Consider the following 25,290-nt stretch of genomic DNA (forward strand, 5'->3'; position numbering starts at 1 on the left):
TGGAGAGCCTCAGCATTTCACAGCTTGCAGTCAACAGCTCTTTTTACATTTGTCAAGTATGATAAACACTGTAAGAGAACTAACTACTTGAATACATAGGCTACAGCAAATGGAGGAAGGATTTTGTCAACCAAGATGTTTTTCATCCAAGCAGTTGATCACTTTAACTGATCACTGTGAGTGGTTTCCACTGCAAAAGGAGGATATTGTAGCAATTTATGTATTTCCTCATGTTTTACAAGGTTTCATCCACAGTCACGACATACAACAAAGACATAAATCAGCAGCAGCAGCGTTAGCAGCACGAAGCAGTTCAAATTAAACATAGTAGCTACTATTATTGATTGGTATTTGGTATCAGCTGGCACACGAGTTCAGTATCTTTAGGTAAAAATAAATGTAAATGAAACGTCTCTTTGCAATTTTAAAATAAACACACATCACACAGTAGCTAGGTAAAAAGTGAAGGGGACTGAAAACTTTCTGAAGCCGCTGTATCTGTCACAAGTCTTTTTTTCCTTTACCCTAGAGTCTCATTTCCTTATTTAAATCATCATTATGCTTTAAACCAGTTTAAAAAGGAAAAAAAAGCTGTACTATTAATACCTCTTGTCTAATGTGGCCAATAGGAGCTTAAAAGGGAGACAAGGGTGACAACTGCTCTCAGTTGCCATGGAAACCTCCTTACTTTTCCTTGAGTGTGATTGTTAAACAGTGACTCAATGCCTTTCTAATTTAACTGATGACACAGATTTGAGCTTACTGGACAGACAGTTAGCGAAGCCGGTTGGGACTCAGTGAGGTGGTGATTCACTGCTTATTTGCAAGTGATTAAGAAGATTTACAAAACCTAATTATGAATGTGCATTTCATCTGGCAGGCAAAAAAAAAAATTGGGTGTTCGTTCAAATCAATGGGCTTGTATGAGTTGTATGTAAAACAAAGTAGTCACAGTGTCAGTCCGCCTTTTAACAATAAAACAGAACGGAGCATTGTGGCTTCATGTGCCACTGTTGCATCTCTGCGAGTGTGCTCAAGGCCATCTACTCCCTTAACTAACCAATCAGACCCCACCCTCCCACGCAGCTTTACCAACCCAACACAGCCACACGAGATGGTTGCCAAGTTATTATGGAGTCCTGGAAGTGCATCTATACAGCAATCGTGTTTGAAAAAAAAAAAAAAAAAAGGAACTAGCGGCAATATTCGAGGCAAAGAGGGAGAGAAAACATTAGAGAAACGCTGTGGCACATAAGCCACCCACTCGGGTGGCAGATGAGCAGCATTACTCAATATATCAGTTTCAGAGAGCTGTAGAGTCGGGAAATGGGCAAAAAAAAAAATCAAACATCTATAAATGTGCAAACACACACACACACACACACACACGGGTCCTCACATCACTCTCAGAAACACAAATGCTGCGGTCCCGTTGTGCAAAGCCTCAGATGTTTTTGATGTCACACATCTACATTTGCAAATTAGCGGTGCATAACTAGAACAAAACCAATTCTTTACAACGATTCATCCTCAGCTTTTCTCCTTTCATTAACTCCTGTTCTGAACAGTCTATGTGCATGAATCTAATAATGTAGCATAAGTGCTTTTCTAAAGGTTATGTCATGACAGATGCAGCGAGACAGAGGAGAAAGTGAGAAACACTAATCATTATATACAAAGGCTTAAGAAGGACATTGATGTGAACTGTACCCACTGTGTCTCTGTCAATGAAACTTTGGTTCATTTATTTTGGTCTGGCCCACACACCAGACAACTTTGGAGCAGACTGGCACGCTTTATCACTGATCATATTTATCCCCAGTTTAATTTATGCTGGAAAAATGTTTTGTTTGGCTACACTGAATATGATAAAAAACTAAATTCTCAGTTTTATATGATTAATTTGTTAATTATTTTATCCAAATTTTATATACTACATAAGTCTAAATTTTCTGGTAAGAAGCCAAACTTCTTGGAACTGTCTGCATATGTTGGTCAATATATCTCCTCCCTCTGTGATTGTGAGAATAAAAAAGCTGTTAAAACGTATGATCTCTGTAAGCTTTACAAAATATTTATTTAAGTTTATGTTTTTTCTGTCTTGCTGTCATCCCCTGGCGTATTTATGATGGTTTGGTTGTGTACTAATGTTGTATACACTTATTTCATCTAACTGTATTCAGTCCGGTGTATACTCTTGTTGTCAATAAAGTTGTTTAAAAAAAAGAAAGAAAGTGAGAAACGTTCTGGTGGGGGGGGGTGAAGGAATGTGCTGAGGGCAAGTCTAGTAATGCAAAACGGTTTAATCCACGGTGTCATTGTCTGGTTCACTTACTGCCAGTGAAGGCGATCCAGCGGGCGTATTTGGTGGCTTCTCTGCGCCAGTGCGATGCCACCAGCAGTCCACAGGTGACCGTGAGGGAGATGATGCCCATGATGATGAAGAAGAGCGTGGTGACCCACTCTGGGGGCAGCCGCGGCGGGATACAGGTCCGGTCTCGTCCGTGGATGGTCTGACATTGCCGGACTAGACCGACCGTAAGGGCACCTGTGGAGAGAGAGAGGACGTTGGGATGAGCTGCACAACTCATTTAACACATAAAAACACGGTGTATTGGGGTTAAAGGATAATTTCCGTTTTTTACAACCTGGACCTTATTTCTAGCATAAAATAAGATCATTTTACTCACCCAGATAACTTTGGTGTCATTTGGAGTTGTTTTGACGAAATTAGCCCCAGTGGAGCGGCACGTATATCCGTATAATGCGAGAACATGGGGCAGCAGAATGCAGCCTCTAAATAACACATTATCCACCGCAAAACTCCTTCATTTCGCCAATATTTTGTTATGATACACTAGTGCTATTCCCCTCCGAGCCCGTGGTGGCATGTTATCAACATCCGGGGTCTGTAGGTTGACTACTAACCTCTTAACTGGATGATGTCATCTCCGACCGCTGCCCGGCGCGGCTAACTTGCTACTGCTAATGCTACGGTTTGTTTCTGCGTGTTTCTGACTTGTCAGAACAAAATGAGCAGCTGGATGAAGTTCAGCTTCCACAGGCTTCCTCTCCTCAACCTGGACTCACTAAAGCTCCGGCTAGTTGAGATAAAAATGGACCCGAATGCCGAAGCAGAATGATTATTATCAGAATGAGCCGAGCAGCGGTCGGAGATGACATCATCCAGGTCAGAGGTTAGTAGTCAACCTAGAGAGCCCGGATGTTGATAACATGCCACCACGGGCTCGGAGGGGAATAGCACTAGTGTATCATAACAAAATATTGGTGAAATGAACGGGTTTTGCGGCGGATAATGTGTTATTTAGAGGCTGCATTGCGCTGCCCCGTGCTCTCGCATTATACGGATATACGCGCCGCTCCACTGGGGCTAATTTCATCAAAACAACTCCAAATGACACCAAAGTTATCTGGGTGAGTAAAATGATCTTATTTTATGCTAGAAATAAGGTCCAGGTTGTAAAAAACGGAAATTATCCTTTAACACATCCAGCCAAAGAGGTGACAAACACTCATTATGCCTTTTACCCCCCCCCCCGCTACATTTCCTGAAGGAACTGACCAACACTTACATAAATTGCATGTCGTTAGCTGTGCAGGGTACAAGCAACTGCAGAGATCAAACCACATTAAGTTCAGGGTAATTACTGCTAAAACAGCCTGCAGAGTTTACAGAATACATCTCTGAGAGTAAGGAGAGAAAAGACAAGGTGGGGAAAACTATGAGGAGCAAAAATACTACAGACCAACAGTAAATTATATATTAGAATACAGATAGAGATATATATTAGACCGAAGTGTAGCAGCTCATCTACAGCAGAATGAAAGAAGAGCAGGCTCCTTTAATTTGTCACTAATTCAGCACTTGCTCGGAGCTGGGGACTTGCTTTCTTCACACCGGTGTCCTCAATTATGCCAGCGGCCAACACTTTGTCTTGCACTTCCACACTCAAAGAGGAGAAGGTGAGTGACTTAATCCACCCCACTGACCACCTGAATCCATCTCACACAGACATGACAGTCAATAAAAACAAAAAGTGGGTAAGAAATTACAGTGATTTCTGTCAAATATGCCACAGCTTTAAAGGCTCAATTGTTTTTTTTTTGTAAATATACCGTATAGGGGTGTGCAAAAAAATCGATTCACATAAGAATCGCAATTCTCATTTAATACGATTCAGAATCGATATAAAATGTCCCAAAATCGATTTTAAAAAATAATAAAATGAAACAAATCTGCTGGCTGTCGGCCTCCGTTTCCTTAGAATTTAAAAGGCAGCATGTTTAACTGCATTATTTTTTTTTAAATAAAGAGGCACTTTTAATTTTGTTACTTAAGCAATATGTGATATTGGTTTTATGCAACAGTTTCAACAATTCCATCTAAGCAAGCATGGATAAATGTTTAAAACTCAATAAATGTGAAACACTTTAGTCATTCTGTCTTGCAAAGCAGACTGGAGTATCCTTTGTACACTGATAGACTGAAGCAGAAATCATTATGAATCAAATCGTTTTGAATCGAAAGTCGATTTCGAATCGAATCGTAGCCCCAAAAATTTAGAATCAAATCTAATCGTGAGATAGTAAAAGATTCCCACCCCTAATACCGTATGCTTAAGTCTTACTTTGTCTCGAGTCCTCTGAGAGTTGAGTTTCTTTACATGTACAAATTTGCATATCTGCTTTCATGACACCTGACATAAGTTAATGTTCTTCTGCACCTATCCATCACTGAGTCGTGGGCAGAGCCCGAGTGTGAAGGCCAGCACTCAGGAAGCAGGATAATGCTCCGCTGGTGCAGCCATTCAATTAGAGCAACGTCCTCAAGGGGAATTTCTACCTGAGTAAGCAGAACAGCGTCGCATCACTCAGGACTCTGCTGATCAAAGGTCTCTCGCAAAGAACGGTGGACTAGAAGCAATAGACTGTAGAAGATAAGAGGTCTTCATTTGGAAAATTAGAGGGGGTGATGATCTCCATTAGCGAACAGCTGGGTGATCTCAGTGGCTCAGAGGCCAAAGAGAGGAGAGGGCTGTCATACAGTGGCCCCTGTGTTTTGAAACTGTCCATGCACTGACAGATAATGGGACACAGTTAGGCTTTATTGAGACTGAACAGACTAAACCCACTTAAACCCAGGCAATAAGCCGGTTCAAAGGCTCTTGGAAAGAACAGCAGATCTGTCAAGCAAAAAAAAAAGAAGATCATTGAACCAGGCCTTTTCTTTTCATGGAACGTCTTATATGTAATGTCATCCGGCAACACACTTCCCGGTCCTGTGCAAGCACACATTTCTGGGAAATTAAGTTGCTTTGTGGTCAAGGTATTTCTGTAGTTTAGCTATAAATGGTCCCAACCGAGGTTAAAAAGTTGTCCCTTTGACAACTCTTGCTGTAAAAATAGATGTTTGTGTCCTTTGTAAAGTAACGGCAAAGGACACAAACGTCTGCACAGTGTTCTGGTGTTGCAGCCTTTTAATGTTTTTAAATCGAACACACTCAGATTGCACTTTATTGCAGTACAGACACCTGAAGCAACGCTCTCTGACAGATGCAGAGAAGGTTTTCAGTCTGAAGGCTCTATTAGTGCAGAAACCAACAGAAACAACATACGGTCACAGGTGGTGAAAACAGCACTTGCAAAACAGGCAAACTTCTGTTTAAAGGCGCCTACAGGGATCTAAATCGTTAATAATAAATGGGGCATGTTTTACACACAATATATTCACCAGATATTATGGTCTGTTTCCTTGACTAAAGATAATTCCTCATAAAACAAGTGTTTTGAATCCCAGCGTTGTTTGCAGAAGCTTTGCAGCCCAACTTTGTGCATCACCGGCACCTGTTGATCAGTCGAATATTAAAGGGATAGTAGCATTTTTTTAAAAGTGCGGTTGTATGATCTACAAATAGCCCCTAAGTACTTTAATTGCAGTAGAAGACTCTCTGCACTCCTCCCGTTAGCAACGCCAGCCCATAATAGCCCTGCCCAGAGATTTACAAATAAAAACTGTGTTTTTCCTGCACTTTGAGGGGCTGGAAAAAATTATATTATAGCGAACAATGGAACTGTGTATTTTTTTTCCAGGTAAAACCTCATTTAGACCGCGAAAAAAGGCCGTTTCTTTGGGTCCATTCACAACAATGTATGTTGTAAATCTCTGGGCAGGGCTATGGGCTGGCGTTGCTAACGGGAGGAGTGCAGAGAGTCTTCTGCTGCGATTAAAGTACTTAGGGGCTATTTGTAGTTCATACAACCCCACTTTTAAAAAAATGCTACTATCCCTTTAACGGTTTTAACTTGTGCTCAACTGTTCCTCTCAGTTCGACATACAGTTGACAGCACAAGTGTCTCTAAAACGAGCTTATGTACAGTTTCTTTTTCATCGCCATTCACATCCCAAACTGCAGGCAGGTCATGTAGGCCCATTCAGCACATTGCTGTGCACATCAGCTCCTCTATGGACCTATTACCCATAACACCCTTCTCTGCACTGGCCTACGGAAATGTTTACTTCAGTCGTAGTTGTTGTTGAAGACACTGATTCCGTCGACAAGTTTGAGATATAATCTTGGAAAAGGAAAAGTTAACAAGTGGTAAACACTCAGTCCACTGACCACAAAACAATAACCCATTCACTAAAAGGCAAGTGTGTGCGTGTGTGTGTGGGTGCCATCATGAAAGTTCAACCATGGCTCAGCAGGTGGGCGGACGTGTGCATGAGACAAGCATGCAAGCTGGAATTTCAGTGGGTGGAGCTGCGTGTTACTTGGTCTGTCTGGTACCCAAACATTTGCATATTTACATAACGAATACACGATGCTGCTGCTGTTGTTGACAGACCCACTGAATCTGCACCACTAGCATGTGTGAACAGTGTTACTGTTGCCCCGGGGGCGTGGTGGGCTGCGCAGGTTGTCTAAAAGGAAATCCTGTCCCTTTTGTAACAGCCAGTGAAAACAGAGCTTTAACAGTAACAACCAAACACAAACTCAAGCCTTCACAACCCACACAAACAATGCCAGTGGTTCACGAGGAACGCCTTGGGAGTCTACGGCAAGCTACATGTGGAGCTGTGGGTTTGGAGGCGACCTCACACACACACAGACTTACTGTCATTTGAGCAAATGTTTAATCATATTCAAGGAACATCTAAAAAGGATGTGTTTTTTTTTTTTTCCCTCTACAGCTTTAACTTACGGTCTGACAACTCATCTATTTCTGTGCAGAACACTTATGCAATTACACTGAAAAGGAAAAAAGAAAAGGTCACGGCTCATGACAAAAATGGCACCTGAATAGCTCAAAGGCTTAATCAAGAGCCTGTTCCTGCATTCAAAGCAACACTACCATGTAACCTTGAACAAATTAAAGAACAGAAGGTGATGGAGGCAGAGAAAGTAGTAGGGACTGGGGCTGGGAACGGGAGAACATGAGGCAAAACGTTTGATAGCTGCGGCGGCTAATGGCACTGGTTTATGAGCGTTCCCCCTGGATCCTCTGGCCTCCTGCTGTTTCACTGGTTCTCCCTGGAATAAATTCCTGGCCTACAGCAGACAGGCACGCTACGGAGCATGAGTACAGGTAAACAACTAGCAATCAACAAGCAGGCGCACAGACACCCAGTCTAACAACAACAACAACAACAACAACAGCAGCAGCAGCAGTGTGATTATGACACGTATGCTTCATTCTAACGTAGGAGACTACACGAATATGCAGTCCTACAAACTTCAACTGACTGTACAAGAACAATAAAGTAACAGGATAGTTTGGCTTTTCAGGTGGTTGGCTTAGTTTTTCCAGAGAGACTGAATGCTACTCGTATCAGACCATTAGAAATGACAACAGTCAGCTAATTGAACAACGCACAAACAGCTCTGTTCAAATGGTACAAGCAGGGCCGTTGTATAGGGGAGAAAGGTGATGATAATTCTTAGGGGCCCAGCGCCCAGTGGGGCCCATAAAAAACCTCAGTAGTCTAATCTTTGTATGACTGAATTATTCTGCGTAAGACCCTGACTAATACTCATAGTACACTGTAAAAACTCAACATCTTTCCAAGAATATTTGTCTTATTTCTTGTCCAAATGTCTCATTTCTAGTCAAAACTAATCTCTTTCCACTTAAAATAAGACTCATTACCTAAAAATGTACTTGTTTTTAGATCATTTTCACTTAAATTCACAATAAATAGAAAAATCTGCCAGTGAAAGTAAGTTTTTTGTGCTTGTAATAAGGAAGAAAAACTTGCTCCACTATCAGATTTTTTCTACTTATTCCAAGTGAAAATCTGCTTGAAAGAAGTAAAAAGTGTCTAAAAACAAGGTACTTTTAATATGATGTGTCTTATTTTAAGTATAATGAGATTTGTTTTGACTAGAAATTACATTTTGACTAGAAATAAGACAAATATTCTTGCTAAGATACTTGAGTTTTTGCAGTGTAATGCTGCATTAGCATCAAAACAAAGAAGGCTAAATAAAAAACGATAATACATACGTAGTCTAAGAAAAAAAAAGGAAAAGTTAGGGGGAGGGGCCCACTTTAGTATTCTTTAAGGGGGGCCAGAATTCCTAGCAACGGCCCTGGGTACAAGCACCTCTAAAGTTTAGTAGTCAACACTTCACATGCCATTTGTTTAACCTGTAGAACAATCATTCCCAACCTGTGGGAAATATATGCAGTTATCTAAAAATAAATATGAATAATGTTTTAAATGTTAAAACAAACTTGCTTTAAAAAAATATATTAAAAATGTTTCATTGTTTTGTTTTGTTTTTCCCATCATTAAAATAAAAAAAGTGCTCTGAGAACGCATTATCTGGCCTCCGCATTGTTTATGAGGTTGGAGGTGGGCCGTGAGCATTTTAGACCTTTTCAAGTGGGCCCTGATTTGGAAAAGGTTGGGAACCACTGCTGTAGAAAAGACAAATTGTAAAAAACAACAACTGATTATTCAACAGGGATATGTGCTGGATTACTACTTTGTGAGTGGAACCAGTAACCATCTGAAATCTCCACTAGATGACTCCTCATCAGCTACAGTATAATCCCCAATACTATTTTCATTTTTTTTGCCTTTGTCTTTTCCGATGGTATTAAACAAACAATTCTTATTATTATTCTGCAACTCACCAGAAAGCAAAAAGTCTCTATTGAACAGAAACTGAACTGTACGTCCACGTGAATGACCCTGTGGCAGGTGAACGAGGAAAAGGTCAGAGTGAGGCGTGAGGGGAGCGCCTTGTACTGAATGAAGTAAAAATGTATGCTGTGAATGCTGTGTGTGAGAGAGAGAAAAAGAGGCTGCAGCTTTATAACAAACGTGGTAGTTTTTGGCTGCACCATAAAAACCTTTACTTGTGTGACTGTGCATCATGTCAGAAAAGTAAATACATACATGATTTTCTAATTCATTGTGTTCCAGTCTGTTGCCCTGTGATTACTCCAAATGTTCATAGCAGCGTCACGATGAAAATAAGATTTCCATTACCGAGCAGAGAGGCCACAGTCTGCGAGAGCGGAGCGTCATTGTGGTAGAGCAATATTGCACCTAACAAGGCGATGGCACATTGCTAGAATAATGACTTTCATTTCCAAATACAGAGCATCCATCCGCGTGTTAAATTAGAGCAGCAGCACACATCCTCCTTGGCCAAAGCTGAACAAAGGTGAACTCTCTGACGTGTGAGCGGAGTCGACGTGCAGCTGGAGATTACAGCGAAACAGCACAGGCAACGCTTGAATGAGTCAGTCATACCAGCATTAGGGAGCGAGAGCGAGTGAGTGAGTGTATCCGTACCTACAGAACAGAAACCACCAAAAAATTATGTTTGTTTGTAAACAATAGGGTTGCACGGTATACCGGTACTAATTTGGTACCGGGGTACTGAGGCATTTTGACGTCACGTAGCGAGGTCGCCGTTGTAACTACAGCCGAGAGGACGAGGAGCAAGCCGGAGCTTGGAGAGAAGAAAAAAGAAAAAGCAAGCAAGCTGAAGGAAACAGCTAGCAAGTGAGCGAGCAGCGTGGACTGCAGCAGGAGGAAAGCTTGGAGAGAGCAGAGACGTTGGAGAGGGAGCGAGAGAGAGAGAGAGAGCGCGAGAGAGGGAGAGAGGAGCACGGAGAGGAGAATGGCTGCTGCTGCAACCGTCACCACGCCACAACTTGTGGACAAACCAGGGGCGCGAAGTGCGCTATGGCAGTACTTTGGCTTGAAAACAAATGAGCAAGGCGAGGCAATTAACGCTGATGCGCCACTGTGTAAACGGTGTTTTAAAACATGCATGGCTAAGGGCGGAAACACCTCCAACTTAGCCAAACACCTAAAGGACAAGCACCCAGACCTGCACACTGAGTTCAAGGAACGACAGGTAATTTACTCATGAAAAAAAAAGCCACATTCAGTGCAAAAAGCAAGCGCCACCCCCTTCACTCTTAACAAAAGTAGCTCTGGAAAAAAAATAGAGCTGGTTTATTTATATTATATTATTATATTTATTATATATTATATAATAATAATAATATAATATTATTTTTTTTCCAGAGCTGTAAAATGCATACATGCATGATCTTTATAAAGTAACAAACTTTTACATACACATTTAGCCATTTAATATATTATAAAGACTAGTAACATACCATTTAAAGACATTGGTCCTACTTAAGACAGGCTATATCTAATGAAAATATTTTTTAGGTTATGTATCTCAACATAATTAAGGCCTCAGCTTGTATGACAAATGTATCACCGCCTTAATTTTTTTTTTCAGAGGTCTGGTGCTTCTGGTCCGGATAGAGTGACCCCACCCAGTGCCCCCACTCAGAGGCAACCTACTCTTCGGGCTGTTTTTGAGCAACATGCAAAATATGCAAAAGACTCGAAAGATGCTAAAAGGCTGAACAGAGCAGTCGCCGAATACATCTGCATGGACCAAGTACCAATATATACAGTTGAAAAGGCTGGGTTCAGAAACCTTATTCAGCAGCTGGACAGACGATATGACCTCCCCTCAAGGAATTTCTTCATGTTCAACGAAATTCCAAAAATATATGAAGAGACAAGGTCAATAATTAGTGCACAACTGGCAGACAAGCCATTCTTCTCCTGCACTACAGACATCTGGACAAGCAGAGCAGTGAGTTCCTACATGGCTGTAACTCTGCAGTTCATCACAGCATCCTGGGAAATGCAGTCCTGGTGCATAGGATGCTCTGCTTTGCAGTCTGACCACACAGCAGACACTCTGAAAGAGGTCCTGGAAGATGTCATCATGGACTCCTGGGGCCTTGATATGGCAAAAATGTCTGGAATCACAACAGACAATGCAACCAACAACCGCAAGGCATTTTCCAACCACCTCTGGATTCCCTGTTTTGGCCATAATTTGCATTTGGCAGTCAAAAAGGCCATAGAAATTGATCGTGTGGCGAGCTGTCTGTCCCGGCTACGTAAGACAGTCTCAGGCTTTTCAAGATCTAATAAAATGTCAAGGCAGCTGAAGGAAAAACAAAAATCTTTAAAGCTACCACAACACAAGCTAATTCATGATGAGCCTACACGATGGGGATCCACCTATGATATGGTGGAACGCTTTTGTGAGCAGCAGCAAGCAGTCTGTGCTGTTCTAGCTGATGACAGAAAAAAATGGTTCCTGATGCCGAAAGACACAGACATGACAACTTTGGAAACAGTGAGGGATGTCCTGGCTCCACTCAGTGATTTCACAGATGCCCTTAGTGGAGAGAAAGAAACAACTCTCTCATCAGTCCTGCCACTACTGTGGAAAATTAAAGCCTGTCTGAAAGATGAGGAAGGTGACAGTCCACTGGCACTGGAAATGAAGGAGAAATGTAGAGAAGACTTTGAAAAGAGATACGATGAGCACAATATTAAGATGGCACTGAACATCTGCACCTACCTAGACCCCAGATTTAAAAGCACATTTGTTACAATGGAAGAAGAAGTTAAAGAGGAACTGCTCCTAAAAGCTCACACAGTTCTGCTTCCAGAGGAGCAGAGAGTGGAGCAACAAGAAGACTCAGGCTCGGAGCACCAACCAGCAGGTGCTGTAGCAAAAAAAAAAGAAGTGATCTAAAAAGCCTGCTCTGCACCATCACCTCCGAAAAGAGGGGAGCAGACAGTTCAACAGGACAAGATTCATCCACACTGACAACGCCTAAAGACAAACTAAACCATGAGATGACTGACTATGAACAGTTAAGATGTAAGTGCTGCACAGGACCCCCTAGCCTGGTGGGGTCAACATGAGGCTGATCTTCCCATCCTGGCTCAGTTTGCACGACAATATATGTGCATTCCAGCATCAAGCTGCGCATCAGAACGTGTCTTCAGCACATCTGGAAATATCTGTAGTCCAAGGCGTTCTAGATTGAGTGAGGAACACCTAGACATTTTGGTTTTCTTGGCCAAGAATCTCAACAAGACAAAAAGCCTGAGTCAGACTCAGTAGGTAGTCTACTCCAAAAGAATCAGCCACCCAATAGTAGGCAAGGGAGAGAGTAGGGAGAAGGGACATAATGTTGAGAGAAAAATAAGAGATTTTTGCTGCTACAGTTGCTAGCTTGTTCTCATTGTTCTAACTTAATACTTTTTATTTATCCACACTGACTGTTCTAAAATTGTTTTTTGAGTGCAATAAGAAAAGCCTAGTATTTTGAATTCTATTTCACTGTTCTAAAATTGTTTTTTCAGTGCAATAAGAAAAGCCTAGTATTTTGAATTCTATTTCACTGTTCTAAAAGTGTTTTGAGTGCAATAAGAGTTGTGTTCAGTGTTCTGAATCGTTTTTTATTTTATTAGGGCCCGAGCGGCGACTGCAAGTCGCCTGGCGAAAGCCCTATTGTAATTCGTTCATGCCCCAACGTGCAAGTGACCCCAAAGTGCAAGTGACCCCAAAGTAATCAAGTAGTGAAGTAATCATGTGGTATGGAAGACCCAGGGGGAAAAATGCTATATTGAAATTGTAATGTTTATTATTAGGGCCCGAGCGGCGACTGCAAGTCGCCCAGCGAAAGCCCTATTGAAATTGTAATGTTTATTATTCTTATTATTATTCACGCGACTCTTCATGCCCCAATTTCGCCCCTTTCCCCAACTGGAAAAGTTGTCTAACTTTGCATGTCCCTCCGGCCTCATCCGAAATTCGATATTTTTGGGTCGTCGCACATGGTCGACGCAAAATGGCGAAATAGCGCCCCCTACAAACTTTCAAAATCCCCATAGGGAATTTGAGTGACTTTGTCCGATGTTGATAAAATTCGGTACACATATGTATTATACCCAGATTTGCAAAAAAGCCTCTTGACCTCATGACCTCAACCCAACAGGAAGTCGGCCATTTTGGTGTAGATTTTTCCCGCCTAAACTTAACTCCTCCCAGAGCGTTCGCCCGATCAAGTTCAAATTAGGTATACCACATCTCCAGACCTAGCTGAGCTTACGTTGTGCTCCGTGAGTCCATAGGTCAAAGGGCGTGGCTGCCAGCGCTCATCAGATTTTGGCGTTCTCGCCATGTCCATACGTGTGGCTCTCACGCCCACATACTTCATCCAATCAACTTCAAACTTGCTGGACATGACGATGGCTCCGCCCTGAACGTCCCGATATATTAACTTCCCACGTAACTCATAGCGCCCCCCGGTGGTAACAGGAAGTGTACTAAAATTTTGAAAATGTACATACTTTGCCCCATCAACTTCATTCCACTTCTACAACATGCAGAACCAGTTCGTGAAGTTACATTATGAACGCTGTGAAGCTACGTGTAATGGCGTCCCTGTGGGGGCGTGGCTAACATTCCTCGCTATGACAATACGTTTGCCCTTTGGATGGCTTTATTGAACTCGTATCAACATGAAAATTGGTACACAGGTCCAGGGTCACGACCTCAACGTTTCTATGTACTCATAGGCGATCTCACTCATTTGCCCCCTAGTGGAAACAGGAAGTGCCATTTTTTGCATCAACATTGTCCGATTTCCACGAAACTTCACATGTGTGATGAGGGACTGACCCTGAACACACCTACATGCATCCCATTACTGCCCCCTAGTGGACAAACCTTTAACTGCTCATAACTCCCTCATGCTTTGTCCGATTTCCACGAAACTTCACATGTGTAATGAGGGGCTGACCCTGAACACACCTGCACGCATCCCATTACTGCCCCCTAGTGGACGAACCTTTAACTGCTCATAACTCCCTCATGCTTTGTCCGATTTCCACGAAACTTCACATATGTGATGAGGGGCTGACCCTGAACACACCTGCACGCATCCCATTACTGCCCCCTAGTGGACGAACCTTTAACTGCTCATAACTCCCTCATGCTTTGTCCGATTTCCACGAAACTTCACATGTGTGATGAGGGACTGACCCTGAACACACCTGCACGCATCCCATTACTGCCCCCTAGTGGACGAACCTTTAACTGCTCATAACTCCCTCATGCTTTGTCCGATTTCCACGAAACTTCACATGTGTGATGAGGGGCTGACCCTGAACACACCTGCACGCATCCCATTACTGCCCCCTGCTGGATGAACCATTAACTGCTCATAACTCCTTCATGCTTTGTCCGATTCACTCCAAACTTCACATGAGTGATGAGGGGCCGCCCCTGAACGCACCCACACACAACTGCTTAGCGCCACCTGGTGGATGAACGAAACATTGCAACCCCGACATGCCTCAGGCCCCGCGGTGGCATGGGCGAGCGAGGGCCCGTCATCGCCGCTTGCGGCTTTAATTATTATTATTATTATTCTTCCGACATTTCGTGCCTCAATTTCGCCCCTTTCCCAAATGCGAAAATGCGTATACTTTTGCACGGACGTCCGGCCTGATCCGAAATTCGATATTTTTGGGTGGTCGCACATGGTCGACGCGAAATGGCGAAATAGCGCCCCCTACAAACTTTCAAAATCCCCATAGGGAATTTGACTGACTTTGTCCGATGTTGATAAAATTTGGTACACATATGTATTATAACCAGATATGCAAAAAAGCCTCTTGACCTCATGACCTCAACCCAACAGGAAGTCGGCCATTTTGGTGTAGATTTTTCCCGCCAAAAATTAACTTCTCCCAGAGCGTTCGCCCGATCAAGTTCAAATTAGGTATACCACATCTCCAGACCTAGCTGAGCTTAAGTTGTGCTCCGTGAGTCCGTAGGTCAAAGGGCGTGGCTGCCAGCGCTCATCAGACTTTGGCGTTCTCGCCATGTCCATACGTGTGGCTCTCACGCCCACATACTTCATCCAATCAACTTCAAACTTGCTGGACATGATGATGGCTCCGCCCTGAACGTCCCAATATATTAACTTCCCACATAACTCATAGCGCCCCCCGGTGGTAACAGGAAGTGTACTAAAATTTTGAAAATGTACATACTTTGCCCTATCAACTTCATTCCACTTCTACAACATGCAGAACCAGTTGGTGAAGTTACATTATGAACGCTGTGAAGCTACGAGTAATGGCGTCCCTGTGGGGGCGTGGCTAACATTCCTCGCTATGACAATACGTTTACCCTTTGGATGGCTTTATTGAACTCCTATCAACATGAAAATTGGTACACAGGTCCAGGGTCACGACCTCAACGTTTCTATGTACTCATAGGCGATCTCACTCATTCGCCCCCTAGTGGAAACAGGAAGTACCATATTTTACATCAACATTGTCCGATTTCCACGAAACTTCACATGTGTGATGAGGGACTGACTCTGAACACACCTGCACGCATCCCATTACTGCCCCCTGGTGGACGAACCATTAACTGCTCATAACTCCCTCATGCTTTGTCCGATTCACTCCAAACTTCACATGAGTGATGAGGGGCCGCCCCTGAACGCACCACACCACATGCGGTGACTGCCCCCTGGTGGATGAACGAAACATTGCAATTTTGGCCTCCTTCCAGGTTTTTTCTCCATTTCTGCTCCGCGCCACGGCCCCGGCGTGCCTCAGGCCACGCGGTGGCATGGGCGAGCGAGGGCCCGCCATCGCCGCTTGCGGCTTTAATTTATTTTAAAATTGTGTGCATTTGAAAAGCTTGTCTTTGTGGTATTTTATTTTATTTACTGATTGATATGTTATTGTTCTAAGATTTTCCATTAAAATAAAGTTAGTAATGACATTTTTTGCGTTCTCTTTTTATTTTAAAAAGTATCGAAAAGATCGAAAAGTATCGAAATACATGTTGGTACCGGTACCGATACCAAAATGTTGGTATCGTGACAACACTAGTAAACAAGTCTTGCATGGTTTCTCCATCTCTCATTTACAAAAATGAAAAGGGGCCGAGACTCCGCATTCGGAGGCCCGGCTCACTTTCACACCCACGTCATGTTGTTACGCTGCCGTCTGCTCTCGCACTTAAAGCAGGATTAAGCGATATTTTTGTGTTAATATAAATCTTAAATAGTTATATCTTCCGACAGCAATCACTTACATAGAGTGTTTGGACCGAAACACGGGTCTGTCAGTCACTCTGCTCTGCTCTGAGCCGAGGAGAAAACTTTTCTCGTATCCTACAACCTTTATCCAATGAGGAGAGAGAACGGCATGAAGGGCTGTGTGTGCAGCCAAGGGATGCGCGTGAATGTGGTGACGTAGGGACGAGGACCAATAGATCCATGACGAGGGCGGGGGCTGCTAACTCCATCGGCTGACAAGACGTTATGGTGCGTTCAAGGCAACCGGTAACTCGTGTTTTTCCGACCTGTGAAGTCGTACCAGTTCGATCTGGTGCGAGTTCACGGGTCGGAAGTTAAAGGGATAGTTCAACATTTTGGCAAATTGGCCCATTGCCATAATCGCTATAGTCATAGCAGTAGGTTCATTACCTTTAATTGTAGGTGTAAGCTATTTTCAGTACGGCGGAGCGCAGCAGCTGGCTGCTCAGAGCTACGCTATGGAGGCTAACGGAATTTCTTGGTTTCCCTCATTAAACTCATCAAATTCAACATCCCAAACTCCACAGCGCTTTTGTAGACAAGTTGTGACCTGCACAACCACCACGCTATGAGATAATGACGGAACGATACGAAACGGAGCCGTTTTCGAGGTAAATACAGGGTAAATACGGAGACTGCTTGCTGAAAAACTGTCCCTGAACGCAACGCGCATCAGCGGTTTTGTATGAATTTACCTCGAAAACGGCTCCGTTTCGTATCGTTCCGTCATTATCTCATAGCGTGGTGGTTGTGCAGGTCACAACTTGTCTACAAAAGCGCTGTGGAGTTTTGGGATTTTGTATTTGATGAGTTTAATGAGGGAAACCAAGAAATTCCGTTAGCCTCCATAGCGTAGCTCTGAGCAGCCAGCTGCTGCGCTCCGCTGTACTAAAAATAGCTTACACCTACAATTAAAGGTAACGAACCTACTGCTATGACTATAGCAATTATGGCAATGGGCCAATTTGCCAAAATGTTGAACTATCCCTTTAACTTACGAGTGGCCATTATAGTGACTTTCACAGGTAAAACAGGTCGGAAAAACACGAGTAGGTTGCCTGGAACGCTACAAAGTCGTAAGTCGTGACTTGAAGCTGTAATTTATGATTTCAAAAGCCTGCCTGGAACGCAGCATTAGCCAAAACGACCGGATCGCTTACTTCTGCTTTAACTATGATGGAAATACTCCTCTAACCAGGTCTTGGTGTAAATGAGAGGAAATAAGAGCCACGTCTGCTCATCTTCAGCATGATGATGCCATCATTAGTGGAGCACAGGGGCTGCTGCTGTTTGTGAGCTCCGGGGGGATGACTCAAACAGGCCTCTGAACTTTGGTGGGCGGCAAGTAGGCAACAGCTACAGCTACAGCGGCCAACAGCTGCTTCTTCTGCTGCTGCTGCTGCTGCTGGAGGCTTTCACAGCGCCGTCTTACTGAAGCGCCGCTGTGTACGGCTCTAAACTCGCATGCAAAACATGGTGGACATGCGGAGTAAGCTACAACCGCTGACGTGTAAGAAAACAACCTCCGCTCCCCTGTGCCCAAAAGTGAGAATGAACAGACTCAACATTTCTTACAAAGCTTACACCAATGCTTACAGTGTAAACAAATATAAACTGAATACCAGCGTTTAACTCTGGCAAACCTAAGTCCATCCTCGACTATGTGAAGTAGCAGAAAACCTTGGTTAGGATTTCATTGCTACGCGCTTCCTCTTTATAGTGGACTGAGTATTGATGTATTATTCACATTCGGTGCCTCATTTCTGCATCTTGACTGTCAATCAGGCAAAAATGATGACATTTTGCTATCACACATTTCTGCTGCATGTACTCTCCAAATGCAAAACGCATGAAAATACATTTTTCACTAATGCAAAATGGTTGTCACCACACTGGCAATTACTGACTCTGCAAAGAACAAGGAGATATGTGACAACACCTGGGACAGGGGCTATTGTGTATATGAGGACAGATCCAGGTGGGCTGCTGCATCAGAAGGTGGAGCGTCTATAGGACGAATCGCCTTGTTGTTTCCAACTACTTCCGGGTAGAAAACCAGCATTCGAACAATAGTGACGGACGAGAGTTTCGCTATATATATACATCTCATTTTTCATGTCACTATATCACCGTTTAGACTAATCTGATGTTTGTAAAGTTTATAAAACCAATGATTAGATAAACATTACTATTTATGTGTGCACATTTTTGTAATTAGTCATGATTATCATAGATTAGCCGGGCTAACGGTTAGCTACCTGTTTAACTTTAATAACTCAGTGACTCAATAAACGCTCCATGAAAAAATATTTTCTCCAGCGGATATCTGAGTTACAACATGACTGAGCTAACTGGAGTAGTTTCATGTCGTGTCCGACAACGGGAGGGTTTTAACAGCTGACGTCCTGGTGTTAGCTTAGCTACCGCCGTTAGCTTAGCTACCACTGTTAGCTGTCCCTGTCAGCTGAGCCACTGATGCTTTCTAGACACTGTGATTCCCCCAAACTGAATAAATCCAACACATAGCAACACAAAACACACACACAGAAATAGTAATGTTTCTTCAATCATTTCAGATTTGTCTAAACGGTGATAGGGCGTGAAAAATATGATATATAGCTAAACTCTCATTCGTTACTATTGATCTCATTCAAATTACGTGCTGGTTTTCTACCCGGAAGTAGAATGTAAACAACAAGGCGATTCGGTCTATGGCTATGTTTACACGGAAACGATCTGAACAGGAAAAGCTGCCCAAGAAAAGTGACGTTGTGTTCTCACTTTTTATTCCACGTTTAGCCAAGCGTTTTTGGGGGGAAATCTGCGTGCATATGGTGACGCAAAAGTTTGTGGAATGAATCCGACATCATGTTTGTTGTTATGTTCCTGTACTGGCGCATGTCTGTGACGTAAACGCGACGTGAGCCTATCAGAGCAGACTTTTGTGTTTTTACCCTTTACATGGAAACAAGCGTTTTTAAGATTTCCACTCTGGAGGGTGGTTTTTGCGTTTTTAAGCACCAAAAACGTCATCGCCGTCAAAACAAAAAGGCACATCCGATAAAATATTTTGTCGTTTTCACCAGCAAGCATTGTTGTGCATGGTCACAAGGGTGGGCTCACTTCTCTGTCATTGCTGGAGTAAGGCTGAATCACACTGAAATGATGCACCGCCATGTGATTTCTCCACAGAAGGAAGAAAAATAGAATATTTTTTCTTTTGAGCATTTATTTGCTTCTCTCTGCTTTTGTCACTCAGAGCAGGGTGTCCATGTGTTCGTGTTTGTGTGCTGCAAAGGACTCCAGTGTGCCCACACAGAGCTGCCCATGAGATCTCTCTAGTGTGGCATTGTGTCAAACGTCTTAATCAGACAGAGAGTTAGTGAGATGAAATATGCAGGTGATTTTTTTTTATGTAGCAAAAAATAAATAGGAAATCAATATTCCTCATTTCTCCAGTACCAAGATTAGAGCTCATAACATCAGAGCTTATTGATACTCCTCTTTAAAAATGTAGCCCGAGGCCTTGTTGTGGTTTCTCTCCTGTCCTGCTGGTGGCACTGGACCGAGGTCATAACTGCTGCTGGCTCTGTAGCGATAGACTGGGCCTGGTTTCAGTTGCTTTGTATCAATGACAGCATGTCCTTGTGCTCTGAAAAAGGATACCTAAAATAACACAATCTAATATTCCACTTCATCCATTTTCAACATGGTCAAACTCAGATTATAACAACAGTAGCAAATCCAGTGAGTTTCTTTTTCTCAGGCATTTTCGTGGTTTTGAATTTGTATTATTTTTTCACCACTGTTTTTAACCAACACAGCCTAAAAACTACTACCCATAAGTCACACTTTTCTTTACATTACATTACGCATTATAGAGGATATAGTTCTCTCTCCCGCAGTAGCATCGATCCAGTCACTACACAACAAACTCCTGCACTCTCATTTTGTACCCATTCCCTTTTTTTTTTTTTTTTAAATGTCTGCGTTTTCCCTATGGGCTATGAAAGCATCAGATTAACATGCAGTGAGAGAGAGAAGGGGTTGGCATCTCGTTCACGGTCGGTGCAGTTATGAAATCGCCTCTTGCCGACCTGCTGTCTGACGTCACGCTGCCCTCCGTTTCCAGTCACTCACCTCTAACTTTCAGCACAATTTGTTTTTTGGCGCAGTCATTTTGAAAAGACAACACTTAGTTTGCAAAGTTCAAGACTGATATGTGGGAAATAAACATCCTCCCTTGTGAAAATAAATAAGTGATGCATTTTAAAATGTCTTAGGAAACTGCTTGCCTGAAAAGAGAAACTACCCGGTATAGCATTTTCTTGTCACAGCTTTCACTTCAAGCTCTTTAACACAGCTTCTTTTCTTCTTGATTAATTCAGAGGCTTAACTTGAAGTAATAAAACACTCCTCAATGACAGACTAGTGAGTTAGTACTTCATTATTAATCGGAGAATGGATTCTATCTTTAGGAAATCCACCTGATGCTGATGACATCGTAATAGTTTGCTCTGGTACATGATGCGAGATGACAACCGGCTTGTACCTCAAAGTGATTTTGCGTGTTTGTGTGTGCATACAGAGCTGTTTCAGAGAGCATTCAGGCTGTAGACAATGGTGTCAACTGTGGTAACGAGTATCTATCTACACTACAGGATGGGCTGTAATCGGCAGAGCTGCCAAGAATCACAGTTTCTATCTGACACTGCTGCAACTACGGCTTTGTCTCCAAGCCCCCACACAGGAAATCAACTTCAGCTGTTATGGCCTGACGACATCACACCGAAGTGAGGACAGTGTCGCACGATCGCCATACTGTAACTTCAACACAGAGTCACATCACTGCTGCTTGTACTTTCAAGAGAATACAGTTATCTACACAGGCTTTGTGTGTGTGTCATATACCTTAGTTGGCCCAGAGGTTTACTTCTAACATCACCGTGGATAATAACAAGGGACAGCAGCCAGCCACCACCAGTGTGAAATGACTGCACAGTTTGTTTGCTTTCTTGATGAGTTCACAAAAAGAAGCTTTGATCAAATAACTCAACCAAAGCAGGAGCAAAAAAAGAAAAAGAAAAAAACCCACATGCTGCTTGAGCAAAGTCAGCTTTTATCGATGCTAACGGCCCCGGAGAACAGGTCTGTCCCCCCACGCTCTGAGAACAACAATGTCATGCTGAGCTCTTTACAAGGGCAGGTTGTCAAGCACCGGGTCTCCTCTGATAAGACCACAGCCGAGCCGGGAACAAGCGGTCAGCTGATCGGAGATAATACAATGTGGGGATTCATCAGGGGGCTCTTGCTTCATAATATCTTCAAATGGTTACACTAGTCTGTGGAACAGGGCAGACAAAGTAATGTAATCACCCCTGGGTAAATGAAATAATTTCATCACAATTACAAAACACTGCGAGAAATGTGTCTCTTATTAGATTGAATCCCATTCGGCAGCTATAATAGAGGCCTAGTAATCAGCAATTTGATATGCAAGTGTCCAAACGAACAAAAGACGCTCTTAGAAGAAAACCAAGTATTCAATATGCCTAGACCATCTTCATAAGAGAAAAACAGACAAGCTGCACAGACAAAGAGACGCTCAGGCCACCAAGGAGTTGGCAAACACTGTGATATGATGTGAAAGCAAACATCACACAACTTGAAAGCAGAGCAAGAAATAATGATTTGTTCAATGCTTCAACATGTGTCGTTATTTTGGCCTATAGATATATATATATATATATATATATATATATATGAAACAAACCGATGTTATACGAGTCAGTGAAGACAAAGTTATTTAACTGCACAATAACGCCAACGTAAAAGATGCAAATGCCATGAAATAAGTTGGTGTGCAGCATGTATTTCAGGGATAGGAGGTTCTTCTGGTTACTGCAAGATGAACATGAGACTAAAAATGGTAGAATTATCAACATTTATAATGACCAAAACAAACACACTATAACACAGGTGTTTATAGTAGCTGTTCATTTGTTTATATATCAGATGGCCATAAGAATAAGAGGACTGGCTTGAGTGAAAGTTGCAGATTATACATCAATACATTCTTATGAGTTGTGTTTACAAATTGATCACAGCAAACTGTTCATTAACTGTACAATGACAACACTAGTGTCGGTGTCATTCATACAGGCTTTTTTGCATTTCTGACTAAATAATCTAGAGAAGCTGCTTTAAAAACTCCTATCTTTCTCAACCAAAACAGTGACCAGTCCTTTAAATATGAATTAGTTTCATATTATACTGTATATTCAAAAAAATACATGCCGACAAAATGCTAACAGAAAAAGGGAGGAGATGTAATGTCACACATTGTCCCATGAGACCATCCATGTCTTATCATTCACAGCCGGCAAACAGATGAGTGAAAGTGTGAGGGGAGGCAGGAACAGAGACTTCGAGGTGGAAGCTGGTGGCTGTGTACAACACCCACACTCACTGCAACACTGCAGTTTAAATATAGCAAAGGTTCAACTTTCTGAACATGCAGGTACAGAACTGTGAATCTCAGCGGGCAGTTACTGTACCACGCACCTCATTTGTGGCTGTGGTGCGCTAATTTTAGATGAACTGAGCCACAACGTCCAGAGTAGACCCTCCTCCTCGTCTCTCCAATTGTCTAATAAAACTAAAAAAATTCAGTCAGGATTCACAAAAACAACCATGTGCCATGCAGGCGCTGTATTCAAAGCCCTCGTTCTATTTGCAACCTATTATTATTACTTTTGTAAAGATTACTTATGTTGAGCTAATACAGTCTGGATGTGTATTGGTGGATGATGATGAACCCTCCCTGACCCAGTTACTAAGCTGTCATCCTGCAGAGGGAACAAAGAGCAGCAGCTGTCTATCAATAGCCTGTGTCTGTGTGTTTTCAGTACTGACACAAATAAAACTGAGGAGCGCATGTGCTCCTCTCCCAAATCAGCAGGGACTGCCACAAATAAACGCCTTTTAGCTTTGATTTCTCGAGGGGGGTGCACACAGATCGGATTAATCGCACGGAGGTCACTTCAAATGTCAAGTAGCCAACATAACACGGACTCACGTTACCTTCGCTGATAAAATGAGAGGTGCAATGTACAACAATGTCCATAATGGATTATTCTTGACAAGTGTAAGCGATTTAGATTAAGGTGTATGATGGTGGTGGTTGGAGTTAAAATGTCTATTGGGGGAAATTCATTTCTCACAGAGGTTGAATTATTTGTCCAAGAGATCAAAACTATTAAATCTACAATCAAATTAAAAACAAAACAAAAGAAGAAACAACCCCTCATCTCAGCAGTTGGTACAAGCCACTTTGCTGTTTTGAGTTTAATTATTTCAATTACTGATTACTCATCAAAACTGGTCCCAATCAATCAATCAATCAATCAATCAATCAATCAATCAATCAATCACTTCAACAGCTTCAACAACACCATTAGTCAAAAATACTAATCATTTTAATCAGTTTGTGTGAAGTGCTGTTGCTTTCCTCTCTCTGTTCTATATTGTTGGAAATTAGTCGTGTTTAATTGTTGGGCAGCTGATACTAAAATAAAGGTTATTTCTGGACATTTTTTCAGTTTTCTGACATTTTAAGACCAAACTATTCATCTAAATAGGTGAAAAAATAAGTATTGGTTGCAGTGATCAACAATCAACAGTGCCATAGTGCTGTTTCAATTCATGGAAGTGCATGTTTGATCATGGGATTAAAGGTCTGGCCACCAAAACCAAACGTAAACACGGACACAGCACACTGCTATGGTGGAGGACAAAAGATGTTGCTGCAGATGAAACAACCCTCCTCACACAATGGGACACATACTGAGATGATCAGGTACCGTTTGCTTTGCTTTTCTGTTCTTTTTCTAAAAAAAAAAAAAAACATAAATGCAAGAAATCCCGAAACAGAGCAGATTTCGTGGCCTGCTCTGCTGCTTCATTTACCTGCTGATTCACCAGTGTTGATCCAGTCTGGGTTTGCAATGCTGGCTATTGCAAAGATATCTGCTGCCAGAAACAGGCACCCTGAAATGATCGTTAGTTTATCCATTTCGCCAGCTGATGATGATGATGAAGCGGTGAATGACGAGGAGGAGGAGGAGGAGAAAGAGGAAGAGGAAGGGGTGGTGGGGTCGTTGTCCAAATAATGTGTCCCCCCCGGCCGGAGTGTTAAAAAACACAGGGTTATCGGTCTAACCTCGCCCCCCTCCGCTGTGCATTTTGCAGCAACGTTAGCCTCCAGCTACAAAAGGCTCAACAAACACGACGCACAAAAAGCATCACATCTCAAATGCCTTGTAGTTGTTGTAGCAGTAGCAGTAGCAGTAGTCCCCGTTGGGTATATAAAAAAAAGAAAAAACAAGTCCCTGAACTGCTTTAATATGTTGTTCTTCCGTCTTTCGTTTGATCCGTTGTGTTGTAGTTGTAGTTGTAGCTGTAGCAGCTGTAGCAGCAGCAGCACCAGCCGCAGCAGCAGCAGCAGCATCGGACACAGCTGCGGCGGCGGCGGCTAGCAGCTAGCAGTTAGCAGCGAGCTAACTAACTTAGCTGCTGAGCTAACGCTAACGCTACTACTCCACAGCGGCAGCAGACCCGGGCTCGGAGCGCCGAGCTGCGGCCCAGGGGGAGCTGCTCGTCGACGGCGGCCGAGACCACGGACTGCGCGACCATTTCAGACCCACCAATGTCACACACTCACACACACGAGCAGAGGATCGAGGAGCAAAAGCAGCAGGTTCAACCCCCTCTTCTCCCTCTTCT

At 42.8% G+C, this 25,290-nt stretch overlaps 1 protein-coding gene across 1 annotated transcript in view; it reads right to left on the reverse strand.

Annotated features, from left to right (window-relative positions):
• mosmoa (modulator of smoothened a) overlaps positions 1–24,740 on the reverse strand; it is a 37,945-nt gene extending 13,205 nt beyond the window's left edge. The window contains exons 1-2 of the mRNA XM_085784283.1: positions 24,475–24,740; positions 2,336–2,548 (exon numbers count right to left, since the gene is read on the reverse strand). Coding sequence (XP_085640409.1) covers positions 2,336–2,548; positions 24,475–24,580 — 319 coding nt within the window. The 5' untranslated portion in view covers positions 24,581–24,740. The remainder of the gene's footprint in view (positions 1–2,335; positions 2,549–24,474) is intronic.
• Between the last annotated feature and the right edge of the window lie 550 nt (positions 24,741–25,290).

Source organism: Trachurus japonicus, chromosome 8 (genome assembly GCF_045865225.1).
Source record: "Trachurus japonicus isolate A0001 chromosome 8, Traja_1.0".
Taxonomy (NCBI): domain Eukaryota; kingdom Metazoa; phylum Chordata; class Actinopteri; order Carangiformes; family Carangidae; genus Trachurus; species Trachurus japonicus.